This window comes from Oncorhynchus tshawytscha, linkage group LG33 (assembly GCF_018296145.1).
Source record: "Oncorhynchus tshawytscha isolate Ot180627B linkage group LG33, Otsh_v2.0, whole genome shotgun sequence".
NCBI lineage: Eukaryota > Metazoa > Chordata > Actinopteri > Salmoniformes > Salmonidae > Oncorhynchus > Oncorhynchus tshawytscha.
Genome location: NC_056461.1, coordinates 45,357,888 through 45,381,385, shown reverse-complemented (window position 1 = coordinate 45,381,385; position 23,498 = coordinate 45,357,888). Strand labels below are relative to the sequence as shown.

Here is a 23,498-nt window from a genome sequence, read left to right as displayed (position 1 = left end):
CCAGACTGTACAGTCTTTAATCCTCCTATTCACCAGACAGTCTTTAATCCTCCTATTCACCAGACAGTCTTTAGTCCTCCTATTCACCAGACTGTACACTCTTTAGTCCTCCTATTCACCAGACAGTACAGTCTTTAGTGCTCCTATTCAGACAGTACAGTCTTTAGTCCTCCTATTCACCAGACAGTACAGTCTTTAGTCCTCCTATTCACCAGACAGTCTTTAGTCCTCCTATTCACCAGACAGTCTTTAGTCCTCCTATTCACCAGACAGTCTTTAGTCCTCCTATTCACCAGAGAGTACAGTCTTTAATCCTCCTATTCACCAGACAGTACAGTCTTTATCCTCCTATTCACCAGACAGTCTTTAGTCCTCCTATTCATCAGACAGTCTTTAGTCCTCCTATTCACCAGACTGTACAGTCTTTAATCCTCCTATTCACCAGACAGTCTTTAATCCTCCTATTCACCAGACTGTACACTCTTTAGTCCTCCTATTCACCAGACAGTACAGTCTTTAGTGCTCCTATTCAGACAGTACAGTCTTTAGTCCTCCTATTCACCAGACAGTACAGTCTTTAGTCCTCCTATTCACCAGACAGTCTTTAGTCCTCCTATTCACCAGACAGTCTTTAGTCCTCCTATTCACCAGACAGTACAGTCTTTAGTCCTCCTATTCACCAGACAGTCTTTAGTCCTCCTATTCACCAGACAGTCTTTAGTCCTCCTATTCACCAGACAGTATTTAGTCCTCCTATTCAACAGACAGTCTTTAGTCCTCCTATTCACCAGACAGTCTTTAGTCCTCCTATTCACCAGACAGTCTTTAGTCCTCCTATTCACCAGACAGTCTTTAGTCCTCCTATTCACCAGAGAGTCTTTAATCCTCCTATTCACCAGACAGTATTTTGTCCTCCTATTCACCAGACAGTCTTTAATCCTCCTATTCACCAGACTGTACACTCTTTAATCCTCCTATTCACCAGACAGTCTTTAGTCCTCCTATTCACCAGATAGTACAGTCTTTAGTCCTCCTATTCACCAAACAGTCTTTAATCCTCCTATTCACCAGACTGTACACTCTTTAATCCTCCTATTCGTCAGACTATACACTCTTTAGTCCTCCTATTCACCAGGCAGTCTTTAGTCCTCCTATTCACCAGACAGTCTTTAGTCTCCTATTCACCAGACAGTCTTTAGTCCTCCTATTCACCAGACAGTCTTTAGTCCTCCTATTCACCAGACAGTCTTTAGTCCTCCTATTCACCAGACTGTACACTCTTTAATCCTCCTATTCACCAGACAGTCTTTAGTCCTCCTATTCACCAGACAGTCTTTAGTCCTCCTATTCACCAGACAGTCTTTAGTCCTCCTATTCACCAGACAGTCTTTAGTCCTCCTATTCACCAGACAGTCTTTAGTCCTCCTATTCACCAGACAGTCTTTAGTCCTCCTATTCACCAGACAGTCTTTAGTCCTCCTATTCACCAGACAGTCTTTAGTCCTCCTATTCACCAGACTGAACAGTCTTTAGTCATCGTATTTAGCTAGCCTGCCTAAATTTACTGCAGAGCTGTCTGCCCTTATTTTTATTTAACCTTTATTTAACTAGGCAAGTCAGTTTAAGAACAAATTATTTATAACAATGATGGCCTGCCCCGGTCAAACCCAGACAACGATGAGCCAATTGTGCACTGCCCTATGGAACTCACAATCATGGCCAGATGTGATACAGCCTGGATACGAACCAGGGACTGTAGTGATGCTTCTTGCACTGAGATGCAGTGCCTTAGACCGCTACACCACTCCGGAGCTCATCTGACTAGTTCACAATAGATAAGGCATACTTTCACAAACTCTATCCCTCTTTCTCATAGTTATGTAGGCTACATTCCTCTGTCATGCGGTTGATGTGTATCTAAGCTAACGTAGCAGGTGTAAAAGTGCATCCATCTCTGTCCAAGTGGAACAGGCGCAATGGATTATGGTCATTGTAGTGAATTATCACGTTCCTGCTCTGAACTAGGTTGAATATTTGCTTTATGAAAACTACAGCGCTTCAGCCCAGCGTCCCACATAGTTCTTGACTTAATTTCTTTTGTGAATGATTTGATTTCTCTCCAGAGAAATGGCGCATTGTGCTCACAATTTGTTTTTTTTACTAAATTGTATTCAAGTAATTGAACCGACAACAGTTATTCGCTCAGGACTAGTGTGTGTGTGTGTGCATTACCCTGCGGATGTTGCTGATAGGAACGTCAGTGAAGGTGCCTGTTGGCACGGCAACACCCGGGGCAGGTGTAGGGGCGTGGCTAGCCGGGGAAGGAGGAGCTGCAGCAACAGGAGCCTACACACCATCAGAAAACCAATCCAGTCTAGAGTGAACATTGCATCAGATGTGTCTACAGACAATGTTTTATGCTAAATATGTATCAATGGTAAGTATATAAAACAAAACATTTAGGATAAATGCAGTAAAGTGAGTGTGTGGTGACTTACAGCAGGGACAGCCTTGGGAGGGACAAAGGTCTCAATGTCTCTCCTGGTGACTCTACCATCAGGACCAGAGCCTGAAACACACACACAAAAAACATGTGTCAGAGAGAGGAAGGTGTGTGCGCGTGTGTGTGTGTGTGTGTGTGTGGACACTCACCGCTGACCTGGGCCAGGTCAATGCCCTTCTCTGCAGCGAGCTTCTTGGCTAGCGGACTGGCGAAGACACGCCCTTTCCTTGGGGTTGCCGGGGCCACATGAGCTGGGCTAGCTGCTGCAGGAGTGGGGGCTACAACCTAGAAGACACACAGTGTTGTTGCCTTGTGTCGCTATGACTTGATGTTCTGTTATTCTCTAGTCTGTCAGAGAACTATCTGGATCTCTAACAAGATCTCTAACAACGCTAGCTAACATGTTATAATAAAGATCTCTAACAATGCTAGCTAACATGTTATAATACAAGATCTCTAACAATGCTAGCTAACATGTTATAATACAAGATCTCTAACAATGCTAGCTAACATGTTATAATACAAGATCTCTAACAACGCTAGCTAACATGTTATAATACAAGATCTCTAACAATGCTAGCTAACATGTTATAATACAAGATCTCTAACAATGCTTGCTACACATCCATATCGAGTAGAGCTGGGCGATACGGACACACATCCATATTGAGTAGAGCTGGGCGATACGGACACACATCCATATTGAGTAGAGCTGGGGTCTGGTGTGTGTTACCTGTGCCGGTGGAGGGGGTCTGGTGTGTGTTACCTGTGCCGGGGGAGGGGGTCTGGTGTGTGTTACCGGTGCCGGGGGGGTTAGGGTGTGTGTTACCTGTGCTGGGGGAGGGGGTTAGGGTGTGTGTTACCTGTGCTGGGGGAGGGGTTAGGGTGTGTGTTACCTGTGCTGGGGGAGGGGTTAGGGTGTGTGTTACCGGTGCTGGGAGTTAGGGTGTGTGTTACCGGTGCTGGGGAGGGGTTAGGGTGTGTTTTACCGGTGCTGGGGAGGGGTTAGGGTGTGTTTTACCTGTGCTGGGGGAGGGGTTAGGGTGTGTGTTACCTGTGCTGGGGGAGGGGTTAGGGTGTGTGTTACCTGTGCTGGGGGAGGGGTTAGGGTGTGTGTTACCGGTGCTGGGAGTTAGGGTGTGTGTTACCGGTGCTGGTGAGGGGTTAGGGTGTGTTTTACCGGTGCTGGGGAGGGGTTAGGGTGTGTTTTACCGGTGCTGGTGCAGGAGCAGGGGTGGGGTGTGTTTTACCGGTGCTGGTGCAGGGGGTGGGGTGTGTTTTACCGGTGCTGGGGAAGGGGCTTAGGGTGTGTTTTACCGGTGCAGGAGCAGGGGGTTAGGGTGTGTTTTACCGGTGCTGGTGCAGGGGGTGGGGTGTGTTTTACCGGTGCTGGGGAAGGGGGTTAGGGTGTGTTTTACCGGTGCTGGTGCTGGTGCAGGAGCAGGGGGTGGGGTGGAGACATCTGCCCCTGCTGTCTCTACGTAGTCACTGAAGGCAGCGATGTCACTCTCCTTCTCCACGATGATGCAGAGAGGAGCGCCCAGAGGAACGTCACGCGTTCCCTCAGACACCATGATCTTCGCCAGGTAACCCTCCTCCTGCACCTCAAACCCTGCACACACAGACACACACACACACACAATTGAAATCACACACACACAATTGAAATCACACTGAGTGTACAGTCTGTCTGTGTGTTTATACATTGTGTGTGTACAGTCTGTGGTGTGTACTGACCAATGGTAGCCTTGTGTCTATGGTGTGTGTGGTGTGTATACCCTGTGGGTGGTGTGTGTGGTGTGTATACCCCGTGGGTGTGTGTGTACAGTCTGTGGTGTGTACTGACAAATGGTAGCCTTGTGTCTATGGTGTGTGTGGTGTGTATACCCCGTGGGTGGTGTGTGTGGTGTGTATACCCCGTGGGTGGTGTGTATACCCCGTGGGTGGTGTGTATACCCCGTGGGTGGTGTGTATACCCCGTGTGTGGTGTGTGTGGTGTGTATACCCCGTGTGTGGTGTGTATACCCCGTGGGTGGTGTGTGTGGTGTGTATACCCCGTGTGTGGTGTGTGTGGTGTGTATACCCCGTGTGTGGTGTGTATACCCCGTGTGTGGTGTGTATACCCCGTGGGTGGTGTTTATACCCCGTGGGTGGTGTGTGTGGTGTGTATACCCCGTGGGTGGTGTGTATACCCCGTGGGTGTGTGTACTGACCGATGGTAGCCTTGTCGGTCTCTATCTCCGCCAGTAGATCTCCTTCACTGAGTTTCTCTCCAACCTTCTTCTCCCAGCGCTGCACTGTCCCCATGGTCATAGTAGGAGACAGGGCTGGCAGACACACCTAACACACAGGGTTCCTGATAAGACTAAATGGACCGGAGACGCAGACTGGTCGGGGACTTGAAACAATCTTAATTGAAAGTGTTTAGTACAGGAAAATGTAAGGTGTTGTGCCCCACCTTCATGTGGGGTGGTAGGGAGCTGCCAGGGGCGACAGCAGTGGGGGGGGGAGGGGCAGCCGCAGAAGGAGCGGAGCTAGCAGCCAGCTTGTCCAACGTCAGGTCCTTAAAGGCTGGGATCAGATCAGCACTGATAAAACACAGAGAGGTTAGAACACACACACACACGGTAAAATAGACTCAAACACACACACACACACACACACCCACCCACCCCTGTGGACAACACACATAGACGTACCTGTCGACAGTGATGCAGATGACAGAGCCCACGGCAACTCCAGTTCCTTCAGCTACCAGGATCTTAGCCAGGTAACAGTCCTCCAACAGCTCAAACCCCACCGTGGCCTTGTCAGTCTCCACCTAACACACACCACACAGTTAGCCAGGTTTGTGTTCACTACGTATGAAACAGAGGAACACATGGTGAAGAGATAGAGGAGAAGAGAACCATTCAAACCATGAACAAAGTAACATTCAAATGACAAATTACATGCGCCGTGGTGGTGGTGGGGGGCATGCGGCGTGGTGGTGGTGGGGGGCATGCGCCGTGGTGGTGGTGGGGGCATGCGGCGTGGTGGTGGTGGGGGGCATGGTGTGGTGGTGGTGGGGGGTGGGGGGCATGCGCCGTGGTGGTGGTGGACATGCGCCGTGGTGGTGGGGGGTGGTGGGCATGCGCCGTGGTGGTGGTGGTGGGGGGCATGCGCCGTGGTGGTGGTGGTGGGGGTGGTGGTGGGGGGCATGCACCGTGGTGGTGGTGGCGGTGGACATGCGCCGTGGTGGTGGGGGTGGTGGGCATGCGCCGTGGTGGTGGGGGTGGAGGACATGCGCCGTGGTGGTGGGGGTGGAGGACATGCGCAGTGGTGGTGGGGGGCATGCACCGTGGTGGGGGGAACATGCGCCGTGGTGGGGGGTGTTTAATTACTAGTTGTCACCTCCCTGTGTGTGTGTGTTTAATTACTAGTTGTCACCTCCCTGTGAGTGTGTGTTTAATTACTAGTTGTCACCTCCCTGTGAGTGTGTGTTTAATTACTAGTTGGTGTAAAGAGTGATTCATCACTCCAGAGAACGCGTTTCCACTGCTCCAGAGTGCAATAGCTGCGAGCTTTACACCACTCCAGCCGACACTTGGCATTGCTCATGGTGATGTTAGGCTTGTGTGTGACTGCTCAGCCATGGAAACCCATTTCATGAAGCTCCCGACGAACAGTTCTTGTGCTGTCGTTGATTCCAGAGGCAGTTTGGAAGTCGGTAGTGAGTGTTGCAATCGAGGACAGAAGATTTTAACACGGTACATGCTTCAGTACTCGGCTGTCCCGTTCTGTGAGCTTGTGGCCTACCACTTCGCGGCTGAGTCGTTGTTGCTCCAAGATGTTTCCACTTCACAATAACAGCACTTACAGTTGACCGGGGTAGCTCTAGCAGGGCAGAAATTTGACGAACTGACTTGTTGGAAAGTTGGCATTGAAAGTCACTGAGCTCTTTAGTAAGGAGAATCTACTGCCAATGCGTGTCTATGAAGATTTCATGGCTGTGTGCTTGATTTTATACACCCGTCAGCAATGGGTGTGGCTGCAATAACTGAATCCACAAATTTGAAGGGGTGTCCTCACGCTGCTGTACATATACTGTATGAAGGGGTGTCCTCATACAATAGTCGTAATTATTGTAGAATAATAGTGAAAACATCAAAACTATGAAATAACACATATGAAATCACGTAGTAACCAAAAACAAGTGTTAAACAAATCAAAATATATTTTATATTTGAGATTCTTCAAGTAGCCACGCTTTGCCTTGATGACGTCTTTGCACACTCTTGACATTCTCTCAACCAGCTTCATGATGTAGTCACATGGAATGCATTTCAATTAACAGGTGTGCCTTGTTAAAAAATTATTTGTGGAATTTCTTTCCTTCTTAATGTTTTTGAGCCAATCAGTTGTGTTGTGACAAGGTAGAGATGGTATACAGAAGATATCCCTATTTGGTAAAAGACCAAGTCCATATTATGTAAAGAACAGCTCAAATAAGCAAAGAGAAACGACAGTCCATCATTACTTTAAGTCATGAAGGTCAGTCAATGTGGAACATTTCAAGAACTTTGAACTTTTCTTCAAGTGCAGTCGCAAAAACCATCAAGCGCTATGATGAAACTGGCTCTCATGAGGACTGCCACAGGAAAGGAAGACCCAGAGTTTCCTCTGCTGCAGAGGATAAGTTCATTAGAGTTACCAGCCTCAGAAATTGCAGCACAAATAAATGATTCACAGAGTTCAAGTAACAGACACATCTCAACATCAGCTGTTCAGAGGAGACTGCATGAATCAGACCTTCATGGTCGAATTGCTGCAAAGAAAACACTACTAAAGGACATCAATAAGAAGAAGAGACTTGCTTGTGGCAAGAAACACAAGCAATGGACATTAGACCAGTGGCAATTTATCCAGTGGACTTCAAATTTGAGATTTTTGGTTCCAACCACCGTGTCTTTGTGAGACGCAGAGTAGGTGAACGGACGATCTCTGCATGTGTAGTTCCCACCGTGAAGCATGGAGGAGTGATGGTGCATGCTGGTGACACTGTCAGTGATTTATTTAGAATTTAAGGCACACTTAACCAGCATGGCTACAACAGCATTCTGCAGCGATACGCCGTCCCATCTGGTTTGCGCTTAGTGGGACTATCATTTGTTTTTCAACAGGACAATGACCCAACACACCTCCAGGCTAGTCAGTTTTACGAGGGTATGTTTGCGAAGGCTTTGTTGCGAAATAGGAAGCTGAATTGAGATGTAATTTTGGATTGGAGATGCTTAATGTGAGTCTGGAAGGAGAGTTTACAGTCTAACCAGACACCTAGGTATTTGTAGTAGTCAACATATTATATATATATGTTTGTAGTTGTCCACATGTTATGTCAGAACCGTCCAGAGTAGTGATGCTGGACGGGCGGGCAAGTGCCGGCAACAATCGGTTGAAGAGCATGCATTCAGTTTCACTAGCATTTAAAACCAGTTGGACGCCACGGAAGGAGTGTTGTATGGCATTGAAGCTCATTTGGAGGTTTGTTATGTATACAGAATGGTATCGTCAGCGTAGAGGTGGATCAGAGAATCATCAGCAGCAAGAGCGACATCATTGATATATACAAAGAAAAGAGTCGGCCCGAGAATTGAACACTGTGGCACCCCCATAGAGACTGCCAGAGGTCCGGAAAACAGGCTCTCCGATTTGACACACTGAACTCTGTCAGAGAAGTAGCTGTTGAACCAGGCGAGGAAGTCATTTGAGAAGCCAAGGCTATTGAGTCTGCCGATAAGAATGCGGTGATTGACAAGAGTCGAATGCCTTGGCCAGGTCGATGAAGACGGCTGCACAGTACTGTCTCTTACCGATGGCGTTTATGATATCGCATAGGACCTTGAGCGTGGCTGAGGTGCACCCATGACCAGCTCAGAAACCAGATTGCATAGTGGAGAAGGTACGGTGGGATTTAAAATGGTCTGTGATCTGTTTATTAACTTGGCTTTCGAAGATTTTAGAAAGACCTATATCCATCCTGCCCTGCCTATCAGTTTGGGTCTGGAGTGTCTCCCCCTTTGAAGAGGGGGATGACCGCGTCAGCTTTCCAAACTTTGGGGATCTCAGATGATACGAAAGAGAGGTTGAACAGGCTAGTAATAGGGGTTGCAACAATTTCGGCAGATAATTTTAGAGAGAGGGTCCAGATTGTCTAGCCCAGCTGATTTGGAAGGAACCAGATTTTGCAGCTCTTTCAGAACATCAGCTATCTGGATATCTGGATTTGGGTGAGCAAGTTGCTGCAGGGGGTGCTGAGATGTTGGCCGGGGTAGTGGTAGCCAGGTGGAAAGCATGGCCAGCCATGGAAAAATGCTTATTGAAATGATTGATTATCATAGATTTATCGGTGGTGACAGTGTTTCCTATCCTCAGTGCAGTGGGCAGCTGGGAGGAGGGGCTCTAATTCTCCATGTGTGTCCCAAAAAGTTTTGGAATTAGTGCTACAGAAAGCAAATTTCTGTTCGAAAAAGTTAGCCTTAGCTTTCCTAACTGACTGAGTATATTGGTTCCTGACTTCCCTGAAAAGTTGCATATCGCGGGGACTATTTGATGCTAATACAGAATGCCACAGGATGTTTTTGTGCTGGTCAAGGGCAGTCAAGTCTGGGGTGAACCAAGGGCTATATATGTTCTTAGTTTTACATGTCTTGAATGGGGCATGGTTACTTAAGATGGAGAGGAAAGCACTTTTGAAGAGCAATCAGGCGACCACTAAATTGTTATAGTTAGGGATGGACATTTCAGGATTTTTGGTGGCCTTCCTAAGCCAGGATTCAGACACGGCTAGGACATCAGGGTTGGCGGAGTGTGCTAAAGCAGTGAATAAAACAAACTTAGGGAGGAGGCTTCTAATGTTAACATGCATGAAACCAGTGCTTTTACGGTTACAGAAGTCAACAAATGAGAGCGCCTGGGGAATGGTAGTGATGCTGGGGGCTGCAGGGCCTGGATTCACCTCTACATCACCAGAGGAACCGAGGAGGAGTAGGATAAGACTACTGCTAAAGGCTAAAAGAACTGGAAGCCAGGTGCGGTCACCGCATGTGTGGGGGGTGGAACATAAGGGCTAGCTAGGCTGGAGGCTCTACAGTGAAATAAGACATCAATTACTAACCAAAACATCAATAGACAAGGCATATTGACATTAGGGAGAGGCATGTGTAGCCGAGTAATCATAGGGTCCAGTGAGTAGCTAGGCGAGCTGGAGGCACGGAGATTCAGACAGCTAGCAGGCCGGGGCTAGCAGCAGGCTAGCAGATGGGCCTCAGGGGGACGTCGCAATGGGAGAGCCTGTTGAATCCCCCTCCGACGGTTTCGTCGGCAGACCAGTCGTGATGGATTGGCGGGGCTCCCTGTCAGCAGCAAAGGGTCCAGACCCATTGGCAACAGAGGTAATTGAAGCCCAGGGATTCTTGATAGATATATTTGGCTAGCCGGGAGATGGGCCTAGATTCGAGGCTAGCTCCAAGCTAACTGGTGCTTGCTTCGGGACAGAGCCAGGAGTAGCCACTCGGATAGCAGCTAGCTAACTGCGATGATCCGGAGTAAAGGTTCAGAGCTTGTGGTAGGAATCCAGATATATGGTAGAGAAAAGCAGTCCGATATGCTCTGGGTTTATATCGTGCTGTGCAGGCTCGCAGGAGTTGACCGGGCTGAAGCTGACAGATGTCCCAGTTAACGGTGATGTCTAACTGACTACTAGCTAGTAGCTGGCTAGCTTGAAGGGGGTTACGGATCTAAAGTATAAAGAATAGCATATCCATACCACATTGGGTGAGGCGGGTGGCAGGAGATTATTCCAATCTGTAGATGGAAAAATTTGATAAAAATATATAGTAAATATATACAAAGAAAGAAAAGATATATACAAGGGACAGGACAAGACCATCAAAACATCCCACTACTACGCCATCTTGGATATCTGGGAGTTGAACCACAGAGTGAAAGAAATGCAGCCAACAAGTGCTCAGCATATGTGGGAACTCCTTCAAGACTGTTGGAAAAGCATTCCAGGTGAAGTTGGTTGAGAGAATGCCAAGAGTGTGTAAAGCTGTCAAGGCAAAAGGTGGCTACTTTGAAGAACCTAAAATCAAAAATATATTTTGATTTGTTTAACTTCTTCGATATAGGGGGCGCTCTTTTAATTTTTGGGTGAAAAACGTTCCAGTTTTAAACAAGATATTTTGTCACGAAAAGATGCTCGACTATGCATATAATTGACAGCTTTGGAAAGAAAACACTCTGACGTTTCCAAAACTGCAAAGATATTGTCTGTGAGTGCCACAGAACTGATGTTACAGAGGTTACTACATGGTACTACATGGTTACTACATACTACAGGTTACTACATGATTCCATATGTGTTATTTCATAGTTTTGATGTCTTCACTATTATTCTCCAATGTAGAAAATAGTAAAAATAAAAACCCTTAATTGAGCAGGTGTCCAAACTTTTGACTGGTCCTGTATATTAAATATATACTCAAGACACATTATCTTCACACATATTTTAGATTGTTGAGAATGGTGTTTTCCTGCTAACTGTATTAACTGTATTAACTGTATTAAACTGTATTAACTGTATTAACTGTATTAAACTGTATTAACTGTATTAAACTGTATTAACTGTATTAAACTGTATTAAACTGTATTAACTGTATTAAACTGTATTAACTGTATTAACTGTATTAAACTGTATTAACTGTATTAACTGTATTAAACTGTATTAAACTGTATTAACTGTATTAAACTGTATTAAACTGTATTAACTGTATTAACTGTATTAAACTGTATTAACTGTATTAAACTGTATTAACTGTATTAAACTGTATTAAACTGTATTAACTGTATTAACTGTATTAACTGTATTAAACTGTATTAACTGTATTAACTGTATTAAACTGTATTAACTGTATTAACTGTATTAAACTGTATTAAACGTGATTTCTGTCATTCTGACCACCGTGGGTGGACACCTAATGGGTTACACACGCAATGCATATGGGTCCGGTAAACATTTCAAATAGCCGGTAAATTAATATCTTCCTGGTCACGTTGTCTGGCGCCACATTTTCCTAACAGAAAACCTGGCGTGTGTGTACTCACCTCAGCAATAAGGTCTCCCTCATTGATCTTGTCTCCCTCCTTCTTCTCCCAGCGAGCGATGGTTCCAGTCTGCATGGTGGGGGACAGAGCAGGCAGCTCCACCTACCACACAGTCACACACAAATAATACAAACGTGCATTCAGAGTCTGAATCTCTTTATTAAATACATACATTGTTAACTGCCTATGGCAGTTGCCTATGGCAATTTGTATGTGCAAAAAAGTGAGAAAACCTCCCATCTGAACAGTATATCTAGTAAACCTCCCATCTGAACAGTAATATATCTAGTAAACCTCCCATCTGAACAGTAATATATCTAGTAAACCTCTCATCTTTACAGTAATATATCTAGTAAACCTCCCATCTGAACAGTAATATATCTAGTAAACCTCCCATCTGAACAGTAATATATCTAGTAAACCTCCCATCTGAACAGTAATATATCTAGTAAACCTCCCATCTGAACAGTAATATATCTAGTAAACCTCCCATCTGTACAGTAATATATCTAGTAAACCTCCCATCTGAACAGTAATATATCTAGTAAACCTCCCATCTGTACAGTAATATATCTAGTAAACCTCCCATCTGAACAGTATATCTAGTAAACCTCCCATCTGAACAGTAATATATCTAGTAAACCTCCCATCTGAACAGTAATATATCTAGTAAACCTCCCATCTGAACAGTAATATATCTAGTAAACCTCCCATCTGTACAGTAATATATCTAGTAAACCTCCCATCTGAACAGTAATATATCTAGTAAACCTCCCATCTGAAGAGTAATATATCTAGTAAACCTCCCATCTGAACAGTAATATATCTAGTAAACCTCCCATCTGAAGAGTAATATATCTAGTAAACCTCCCATCTGAACAGTATATCTAGTAAACCTCCCATCTGAACAGTAATATATCTAGTAAACCTCCCATCTGTACAGTAATATATCTAGTAAACCTCCCATCTGAACAGTAATATATCTAGTAAACCTCCCATCTGAACAGTAATATATCTAGTAAACCTCCCATCTGTACAGTAATATATCTAGTAAACATCACTGACAGTCAGGAGTTTTGAATACCGCACTAGTGTTTGCATGATATGCAATGCATTTTCAGACTGGTTGAACAACGACCACTTTCTCCAAAGTATTGTTTGTTTGTTATTATATGTGTATATGTTATTATGTGTATATGTTATTATATGTGTATATGTTATTATATGTGTATATGTTATTATATGTGTATATGTTATTATATGTGTATATGTTATTATATGTGTATATGTTATTATATGTGTATATGTTATTATATGTGTATATGTTATTATATGTGTATATGTTATTATATGTGTATATGTTATTATATGTGTATATGTAATTATATGTGTATGAATATTTACATGGAGTGAGCACTGTGACTGAACTCTGGCTGGCTGTATTTCATACATGGAAAGCATGGAATTTGGGCAATGCAGAAATAATGACACACTGAAGATAAACAACTTGTGCAATATACATGTAGCACCTTTAAATCAGTGGTGCCATTGTTGTCAGTCCCTTGTTATTGATTGAATATACACTGTGTGTACAAAACATTAGGAACAGTACAGACTGACTGGTGAATCCAGGTGAACGTTATGATGCCTTATTGATGTCACCTGTTAAATCCACTTCAATCAGTGTAGATGAAGGGGAGGAGACAGGTTAAAGAATTATTTTTAAGCCTTGAGACATGCATTGTGTGTGTGTGTGTGTGCCATTCAGAGGGAGAATGGGCAAGACAAATATTGTTAGTAGGTGCCAGGCGCATTGGTTTGTCTCAAGAACTGCAACGCTGCTGGGTTTTTCAAGCTCAACAATTTCCCTTGTGTATCATGAATGGTCCACCACCCAAAGGACATTCAGCCAACTTGACACAAATGTGGGAAGCATTGGAGTCAACATGGGACAGCATCCCTGTGGAACCCTTTCGACAACTTGTAGAGTCCATGCCCCGACAAATTTAGGCTGTTCTGGGGTTAAAGGGGGGCACATTTTTTGATAACACTATACTAAATATAATCACGTCACCAAATAATTGATTAAAACAAGCTGTTTTGCAATGAAGGTCTTCAGTAGCCTCAACAGCATTATGTAGGTTAGCACCATGGTGTAGCTGGAGGACAGCTAGCTTCCATCCTCCTCTGGGTACATCGACTACCATACAAAACCTAGGAGGCTCATGGTTCTCACCCCCTTCCATAGACTTACTAATTATGACAACTTCTGGAGGACATCCTCCAACCTATCAGAGCTCTTGCAGCATGAACTGACATGTTGTCCACCCAATCATAGGATCAGAGAATGCATCTAGTACTGAAAGCATAAGCTACAGCTAGCTAGCACTGCAGTGCATAAAAGTTGGTAAGTAGTTGACTCAAAGAGAGAGAAAGACAATAGTTGAACAAATTAATTTCTTCCAAAATGAAGGAGAAGCAAGAGAGAGCTAGAGAGAGAGTTTAAAATGTAAAGTTTCACTTTCTTAGCTAGCAAGTTTAGTCTACTCAAACAGAGGGATGCTATGTTAGCTAACTGGCTATGACTATCCAACACAATAGTGGAACTCTTACAAGGCAAGATAACCTTATGCTTTGACTAATTTATAGCCACTGTAGCTTGCAAACAGAACGAAACGGGGATAAACATACCTGAATATGTCCAACAGAAATTCTTGTTTGCAACTGTTGGACTAATGATTACACCCTAGATCAGCTAGATGCAGGCAAAAGTGTGAAAGGCGTGTTTAATGTGTCACTGTCATGTGTTTATCAACTCAAATGTTTATCTTGACCGTGCGCACCTACGTTGTAAACTTTCATTCATAGGCTAGGTTGTAGCAATCTCATGATCGGCATAGGGACAATTTGAGTATCATGTAGTTGCCTAAACCTATCGCTGTTACACTGAACTGGGTGAATGGAATATGAATGACAGTCATCCAATATGCTGTAATAGAAATAAGGCCCTGCTCATGAAAATAATAATAATTGTCCTCCCTCAATGGCACTGACTGTCACTGGTTGAAATACATATATGTAACATAGCATAAATATTGCCAGGAGTGTTGAATCAAAAAACATGTTATTTGGTGTCTCCTTGGGCAGTCCACTACTTCATTTTCGTGCAATGAAAACTTGGTCCTGGTTTATTAAAAGTTAACATTCACTGATACACAATTCAAAACCATGTCGATGGCTTGCATGGCAATAAAGCTGCATTTTTATCTTTCGGATCTATTTGGGTCGGATACACACCCGAACCAACTTCGATGCGATTCTCTCTCACCTCAGACATGTTTTGGGATCTGGTCCACCTCGGATCGGATATTGATTTTCAAAAAAAAATACAGGATCCTGTCGGGGTCAGGTAGGAATCTAACGCAATGCTGTTAGGAACTGAATTTTAGGATCCGAGAAGACTTCTAGTCATAGCCCCACACAAGCACAAAGTTAACTAGCTAGCTGGCAAGCTACATCACTAAAGTTACCTTCTGGTGCGGTGGTAGGCTGTAGAAGCGCTGGGTGCCGCTGGCGGGCAGCGGGGCTGTTCTGCTGGCGAACACCACGGTGTTCAAACTACCTCCATAGCAAACAGCCCTTGACCGGACAAAACCGTGGTAAAGCCTCAGATGACAAGGTCCCGGAGAGGGGCGAGAGCTCAGGGCAGGCCCAGGTAGGGCACCACGGCACCGGGGAATCGCTGAAGAATTCCTCAGCCGCAGGACGAGACGAAGCATTTTGGTTAGTGTCTTGGTTAGTTTAGTCGCTAAAGACCTTTTAAATTCCGCTGGATCTACTCCGGTACCGGAATAGCTGGTAGCAATAAAGTATCTTTCTGTCCCCCGAACCAGCCCAGGTAGCTCTGTGCTCACTTTCCAATGACCTCTCTCATCACAACAAAACGCTTTACGGCTCTCCTTCCCCCGTCCTACGCCCGTCCTAAACTAGGTTGCCAGGTTGAATTGCAGATGAAACTCTCCGACGTCATTTCATGTGTACTCTGTTTTTTTTTAGCCGTGTTATATTTACTTAATCAGTATGACATTAGGATGAATATAGCCACGTTTATTTACCCAATTATTTAGATAACACCATAAGGCCAGTCTCTACTAGTGTTTGTCTAGTTGACACAGTGAGTAACAACTATAATTCTAAAATAAAACTCTCTCTATCTGGCAACGTTGAGGACTCGTTCTCCTGTCGTAAAAAAATCGCAAAGCGGCTGCTCTGGGAGCCCTGCAGTTTGGTAGTAGCGCCACCCGAGGGCGCTGACAGGCCGGTTTGGGCTGGATTAATGTATTCAATTGAGTTCAGATAAAACCAGGAAATTATTCTAATTGTTTTTACGCCATTCATTTTTTTGGTAAGGGATTTTAGAACTACTTCATATAATGTCTGTGTTTCGTGTAGACTTACCCTGGCGTAATGTTTTGATAACCACGCAATTCTCTCTCAGACAAGGTCACTTTTATCAATATATTCGCCTGTATTTAACCTCCAAAATGTAAACACATAATAATCCGCTAATGTGGTTATCATACAGAACTACACATCCTGTCGCAAATTTTTACAAAATCACTCAAGGTGCAGGGTGGGAGAAACCTCCACATCACTCCATACAAACTCTCACCGACAAGTAGCAAGTAACCTAGTAGATATATGAGCCTTTTACCGAGGTAAAATTGGCTTTATATTGTAACGAACATGGGTTTATAAGCGCTTTTGTGGTACAGTCGCTAGCGCGCTGGACTTCAGCGATTTTATAGAAATACATAACATGTATAAAATGCCATTTAAAGCTATATAAATCAATAACGTTTTCACTGATTATGACAGAATCATCAAATTAGGTAGGATTTATTCTATACATGTCTAGTATACTTTTACAACCTTTGCTTTGAGTAGAAATTCCAGTTTTCATTTGATAGAAATACATAAAATCTCAAATATTGCATTTAAAGGTGAAGAAATCGAATTCAGTGATTGTCTCAGAAAAGAGTGAAGATATGCATTTATTTGCAATAACTTTAAAGAAATGTTATTTTCAAGTGCAATTAGTTCTATATGAAGTTGTATAATGTTTACCATCTTAAATATATGCCAAATCAATGTTTGCATTGTTAGTGCAACAGTTCCACATTTTAAAGTAGCTACACGGCACAGTCATTTATTTATACATCTCTAGTTTAACAGCAAAGATACCCCTTCCAATCATTTTCTGTTTTGGCTTTGTTGAAGTCCTTCTTTGTCATCCCCAGACAAGCTGAATGGTACCATCTCTGGCACACACTGCAGTATTAAAAACATAAAACAGGGTTATGTTTATTTACATGTAAATTACAGTTCTGGAATACCCAAATTATGTTTCGTGTTTTTGCAATTAGGAACATTTTCAAATTGAATTGGATTTTTGTTAATTTGCTAAATTGTCTTTAAATGACATGCATTTGACCACAACCCTGACAGAAGCACACATAACTGTGGTGTTACTCATCATTGAGTATTCAGTTAATAGAAGTCATATAGAAATAAAGGCATACATTTGCAAAAAAGCATGTGCCCTGATAAAAAAGGTCATCACACATCAATGTTGTAATATCACACATTTACAATAATGGCAGTCTTTGAAATCCAAATCAGTTTAATCGGCCCTTGTGCCAGACACAACATGTGTACCTATTACAGTGAATTGCTGTCATAGTGTGTATCTCATAGTAGAATAATAACATAGAGTAATAGAACATTAGAGCAATAACTAGGGTTGCAATGGGATGGAATTTCTCAGGAAATGTTCCATAGGAAGTTAAGCCCAGGAATGTTGGGAATTTTGCTTAAATTCATCAAAAAAGTTGGCTTATAACAGTCAACTTTTTTTTGTGGGATACACATAAGGCAATTCTAGGTCTTGTAGCATATTTTGGTTAAACTATCCCAAATTCAATGGAATTGCAACCCTCTGCATGAACAGTGCATTCTTCCATCACATGTACAGCTGATTCACAAGATCTTGAGATGCTATTGAGCCCACACTACTACACTGTCTGAGCCAAGGACTACATGCTTTCTGGTAAGTTTTGATTACAGTACTGGGTGGGGGAAATATATTTTATGACATATGTGGTTTTTTGTTAACTAGTAAATAGCAGCCTACTTCAAAGTGTGTTTAAATAATTTCTAACTTGGTAACAATTTCTACTAGTAATTTCTACTAGTTTTTGCTACCATGTGGGTTTTAGCTTGCTTGAGCCTGCTAACTGAGGAGTGTTAAATCACCTGTTTCCATACATGTTTAATTTTAAAACATTTATTTTACAAAGGAGTTGTTTAATCTAACTGATTAACTATTTATCTGTACATGGAATTGTATTTATTTATTTATTTTACCCCCAAAATTCTAATCTTCACAGGAAAATGCCACGGGTACTATCTGATGTGTGGAGACATTTCACTGCAGCTAATGTAGAAGGAAAAGCTGTGTACATTTGCAAATACTGTGCCAAATCATATGTGAAGAATGCAGCAAAGATGCAGAATCATCTGGCCAAGTGCATAAAGTTCCCTCAGAGCTCACAACAAGCAACCTCTGAAAAAAGTCCCTCTACTTCTAATCAAGGTGAAAATGATGAATCAGACACCTTATCGATAGCAACAACTCATGGTCCTCCTGGAATCAGAAGTTTTTTTGACTCAATGGAGGAACGTAGTCAGAGAGATGCTGATGAAGTTCTTGCTCAAGCTGTGTGTACAACTGGTTCACCTCTGATGCTCACAGGAAACATCAATTATTATTTTATTTTATTTAACTAGAAAAGTCAGTTAAGAACAAATTCTTATTTACATTGGTGGCCTACCAAATCCCACCAACATCAGCCGCCTCAGAGCGCAACTGGTCCTTGTTTGGGAACACACACACCATAGCACGCAACAGGTTTACCAATACAAGGAGTGAAAAATTGGTGGCCATCCAGGCAAATTTGAGCCTGACAGCGAGCCATCCTCAACAAGGATTGAAAGTGACAGTGATGATGAGGCCTCAGAGTCTGATGTTCAAGAGGTGGACATTGAGGAGGTCCAGGGAGAAGACATGGAAGATGAGACCTCAGTCTGATGTTCAAGAGGTGGACATTGAGGAGGTCCAGGGAGAAGACATGGAAGATGAGACCTCAGTCTGATGTTCAAGAGGTGGACATTGAGGAGGTCCAGGGAGAAGACATGGAAGATGAGACCTCAGTCTGATGTTCAAGAGGTGGACATTGAGGAGGTCCAGGGAGAAGACATGGAAGATGAGACCTCAGTCTGATGTTCAAGAGGTGGACATTGAGGAGGTCCAGGGAGAAGACATGGAAGATGAGACCTCAGTCTGATGTTCAAGAGGTGGACATTGAGGAGGTCCAGGGAGAAGACATGGAAGATGAGACCTCAGTCTGATGTTCAAGAGGTGGACATTGAGGAGGTCCAGGGAGAAGACATGGAAGCCTGAGAGGAAGACAACCAAAGCTTGAATTTCTAGACTATCATTTTACAGATGTTGAAAAGATATTTGGGAGATGCGATGGATCATTGGGGATCATTCAATATTCCCTTTTGTTGTTCAGGGAAACCATTCCATGTGAAGAGTCAACTCATTTAATTAAAGTTCAATTCATAACTTCATTGTTTGTTTTTTCTATTGGAAGGATTTTGTCATTTGCAATTTGTCTACTTACTTAGGATAAGGTTAAAAGGTTTATGTTTCTGTCTCCATATGATATGGAGATATCCAATGCAAAAAACATCTACATTTACATGTATATGGTATTAATATTAATTTGCATATATTCCCGTTCATTCCCAGGAAACGCCCCCCTCAGAGAGAGAGACACAGCTTGATGGGAGCTCTCACATTTTTCAACATGTTTTTTGTTTGTTTTACAAAAGGATAGATTTGGAGTAAGATAAACTTGTATTTTTCGGCAGGTACATGTGCAGGATGCTACCCTCCACAGCATGGCCTTCACCCCAGATCAACACTCCAAACCTACAACCTCATTCTGACCAACATTAACCGGCGAGATTACTGCTTCCAAGGTTTTAGTTTTCCAAGCTATACGGAGGGTGCTCTAGCCAACAAACAGTGTTGTCATGGTCCTGACCACACCATTACATCATGGTCCTGACCACACCATTACAACCTGGAACTGACCACACCATTACATCATGGTCCTGACCACACCATTACAACCTGGAACTGACCACACCATTACATCATGGTCCTGACCACACCATTACATCATGGTCCTGACCACACCATTACATCATGGTCCTGACCACACCATTACAACCTGGTCCTGACCACACCATTACATCATGGTCCTGACCACACCATTACATCATGGTCCTGACCACACCATTACATCATGGTCCTGACCACACCATTACATCATGGTCCTGACCACACCATTACATCATGGTCCTGACCACACCATTACATCATGGTCCTGACCACACCATTACAACCTGGAACTGACCACACCATTACATCATGGTCCTGACCACACCATTACATCATGGTCCTGACCACACCATTACATCATGGTCCTGACCACACCATTACATCATGGTCCTGACCACACCATTACATCATGGTCCTGACCACACCATTACATCATGGTCCTGACCACACCATTACAACCTGGAACTGACCACACCATTACATCATGGTCCTGACCACACCATTACAACCTGGAACTGACCACACCATTACATCATGGTCCTGACCACACCATTACAACCTGGAACTGAGCCAGATACAAATTAATTTAGCACTAAGGTGTGAAGTAAAAGGCCTTTGGGCCCAACAAGTGTCAGGAGTCATTGAAGCCCCTCCTGCTGTTCAAAGACCATTCACTGGTATTTTCTACAAGAAATATGCCTTCAGAAATAAAGGTTTCTCCCAAGTGGGTGTGACACCTACTACCGTTGCCTGCTGCAGTGCTGCTTGGATTCCACCTGGTGATCTGTTCACCGTCTGCCCTGGTCTGTCTCCCCCTGTCTGGTACAGGTACCTCCACCACACTCCCCTCTCTCTCCTGGCCTGTCTCCCCCTGTCTGGTACAGGTACCCCCACCACACTCCCCCTCTCCCCTGGCCTGTCTCTCCCTGTCTGGTACAGGTACCTCCACCACACTCACCTCTCTGTTCACTGTCTGCCCTGTTTGTCTCCCCCTGTCTGGTACAGGTACCTTCACCACACTCACCCCTCTCTCCCTGTCTTGTCTCCCCCTGTCTGGTACAGGTACCTCCACCACAATCACCCTCTCTCCCTGGCCTGTCTTCTCCTGTCTGGTACAGGTACCTCCACCACACCCACCCTCTCTCCCTGGCCTGTCTCTCCCTGTCTGGTACAGGTACCTCCACCACACTCACCTCTCTGTTCACTGTCTGCCCTGTTTGTCTCCCCCTGTCTGGTACAGGTACCTCCACCACACTCACCCTCTCTCCCTGGCCTGTCTTCTCCTGTCTGGTACAGGTACCTCCGCCAAACTCACCCCTCTCTCCCTGGCCTGTCTGGTACAGCTACCCCCACCACACTCACCCCTCTCTCCCGAGCTTTTGCTCACCTCCAGCACACACGCACTGTTGGGACGAGTGACTCTGAACTTACAATAGCTAGCCCCAAGTCGTTATATATGTATGGCTAGCCCCAAGTCGTTATATATGTATGGCTAGCCCCAAGTCGTTATATATGTATGGCTAGCCCCAAGTCGTTATATATGTATGGCTAGCCCCAAGTCGTTATATATATGTATGGCTAGCCCCAAGTCGTTATATATATGTATGGCTAGCCCCAAGTCGTTATATATATGTATGGCTAGCCCCAAGTCGTTATATATGTATGGCTAGCCCCAAGTCGTTATATATATTATGGCTAGCCCCAAGTCGTTATATATTTATGGCTAGCCCCAAGTCGTTTATATATGTATGGCTAGCCCCAAGTCGTTTATATATGTATGGCTAGCCCCAAGTCGTTATATATATGTATGGCTAGCCCCAAGTCGTTATATATGTATGGCTAGCCCCAAGTCGTTATATATGTATGGCTAGCCCCAAGTCGTTTATATATGTATGGCTAGCCCCAAGTCGTTATATATATGTATGGCTAGCCCCAAGTCGTTATATATGTATGGCTAGCCCCAAGTCGTTATATATATGTATGGCTAGCCCCAAGTCGTTTATATATGTATGGCTAGCCCCAAGTCGTTATATATGTATGGCTAGCCCCAAGTCGTTATATATATGTATGGCTAGCCCCAAGTCGTTATATATGTATGGCTAGCCCCAAGTCGTTATATATTTATGGCTAGCCCCAAGTCGTTTATATATGTATGGCTAGCCCCAAGTCGTTATATATATGTATGGCTAGCCCCAAGTCGTTATATATGTATGGCTAGCCCCAAGTCGTTATATATTTATGGCTAGCTCCAAGTCGTTTATATATGTATGGCTAGCCCCAAGTCGTTTATATATGTATGGCTAGCCCCAAGTCGTTATATATATGTATGGCTAGCCCCAAGTCGTTATATATATGTATGGCTAGCCCCAAGTCGTTATATATATGTATGGCTAGCCCCAAGTCGTTATATATATGTATGGCTAGCCCCAAGTCGTTATATATATGTATGGCTAGCCCCAAGTCGTTATATATGTATGGCTAGCCCCAAGTCGTTATATATATGTATGGCTAGCCCCAAGTCGTTATATATGTATGGCTAGCCCCAAGTCGTTATATATTTATGGCTAGCCCCAAGTCGTTTATATATGTATGGCTAGCCCCAAGTCGTTTATATATGTATGGCTAGCCCCAAGTCGTTTATATATGTATGGCTAGCCCCAAGTCGTTATATATATGTATGGCTAGCCCCAAGTCGTTATATATGTATGGCTAGCCCCAAGTCGTTATATATATGTATGGCTAGCCCCAAGTCGTTTATATATGTATGGCTAGCCCCAAGTCGTTATATATGTATGGCTAGACCCAAGTCGTTTATATATGTATGGCTAGCCCCAAGTCGTTATATATATGTATGGCTAGCCCCAAGTCGTTATATATATGTATGGCTAGCCCCAAGTCGTTTATATATGTATGGCTAGCCCCAAGTCGTTATATATATGTATGGCTAGCCCCAAGTCGTTATATATATGTATGGCTAGCCCCAAGTCGTTTATATATGTATGGCTAGCCCCAAGTCGTTATATATATGTATGGCTAGCCCCAAGTCGTTTATATATGTATGGCTAGCCCCAAGTCGTTATATATATGTATGGCTAGCCCCAAGTCGTTATATATGTATGGCTAGCCCCAAGTCGTTATATATATGTATGGCTAGCCCCAAGTCGTTTATATATGTATGGCTAGCCCCAAGTCGTTATATATGTATGGCTAGCCCCAAGTCGTTATATATATGTATGGCTAGCCCCAAGTCGTTTATATATGTATGGCTAGCCCCAAGTCGTTATATATATGTATGGCTAGCCCCAAGTCGTTATATATATGTATGGCTAGCCCCAAGTCGTTATATATGTATGGCTAGCCCCAAGTCGTTTATATATGTATGGCTAGCCCCAAGTCGTTATATATATGTATGGCTAGCCCCAAGTCGTTTATATATTTATGGCTAGCCCCAAGTCGTTATATATATGTATGGCTAGCCCCAAGTCGTTTATATATTTATGGCTAGCCCCAAGTCGTTTATATATTTATGGCTAGCCCCAAGTCGTTTATATATGTATGGCTAGCCCCAAGTCGTTTATATATTTATGGCTAGCC

At 43.7% G+C, this 23,498-nt stretch overlaps 1 protein-coding gene across 1 annotated transcript in view; it reads right to left on the bottom strand.

Moving 5' to 3' along the window:
* LOC112237417 (dihydrolipoyllysine-residue acetyltransferase component of pyruvate dehydrogenase complex, mitochondrial) overlaps positions 1-15,612 on the bottom strand; it is a 30,368-nt gene extending 14,756 nt beyond the window's left edge. Inside the window, exons 1-9 of the mRNA XM_024406013.2 lie at positions 15,181-15,612; positions 11,651-11,752; positions 5,203-5,324; positions 4,962-5,091; positions 4,717-4,843; positions 3,922-4,115; positions 2,653-2,788; positions 2,499-2,569; positions 2,233-2,346 (exon numbers count right to left, since the gene is read on the bottom strand). Of these exons, the coding sequence (XP_024261781.1) occupies positions 2,233-2,346; positions 2,499-2,569; positions 2,653-2,788; positions 3,922-4,115; positions 4,717-4,843; positions 4,962-5,091; positions 5,203-5,324; positions 11,651-11,752; positions 15,181-15,429 (1,245 nt within the window). The 5' untranslated portion in view covers positions 15,430-15,612. The remainder of the gene's footprint in view (positions 1-2,232; positions 2,347-2,498; positions 2,570-2,652; positions 2,789-3,921; positions 4,116-4,716; positions 4,844-4,961; positions 5,092-5,202; positions 5,325-11,650; positions 11,753-15,180) is intronic.
* Between the last annotated feature and the right edge of the window lie 7,886 nt (positions 15,613-23,498).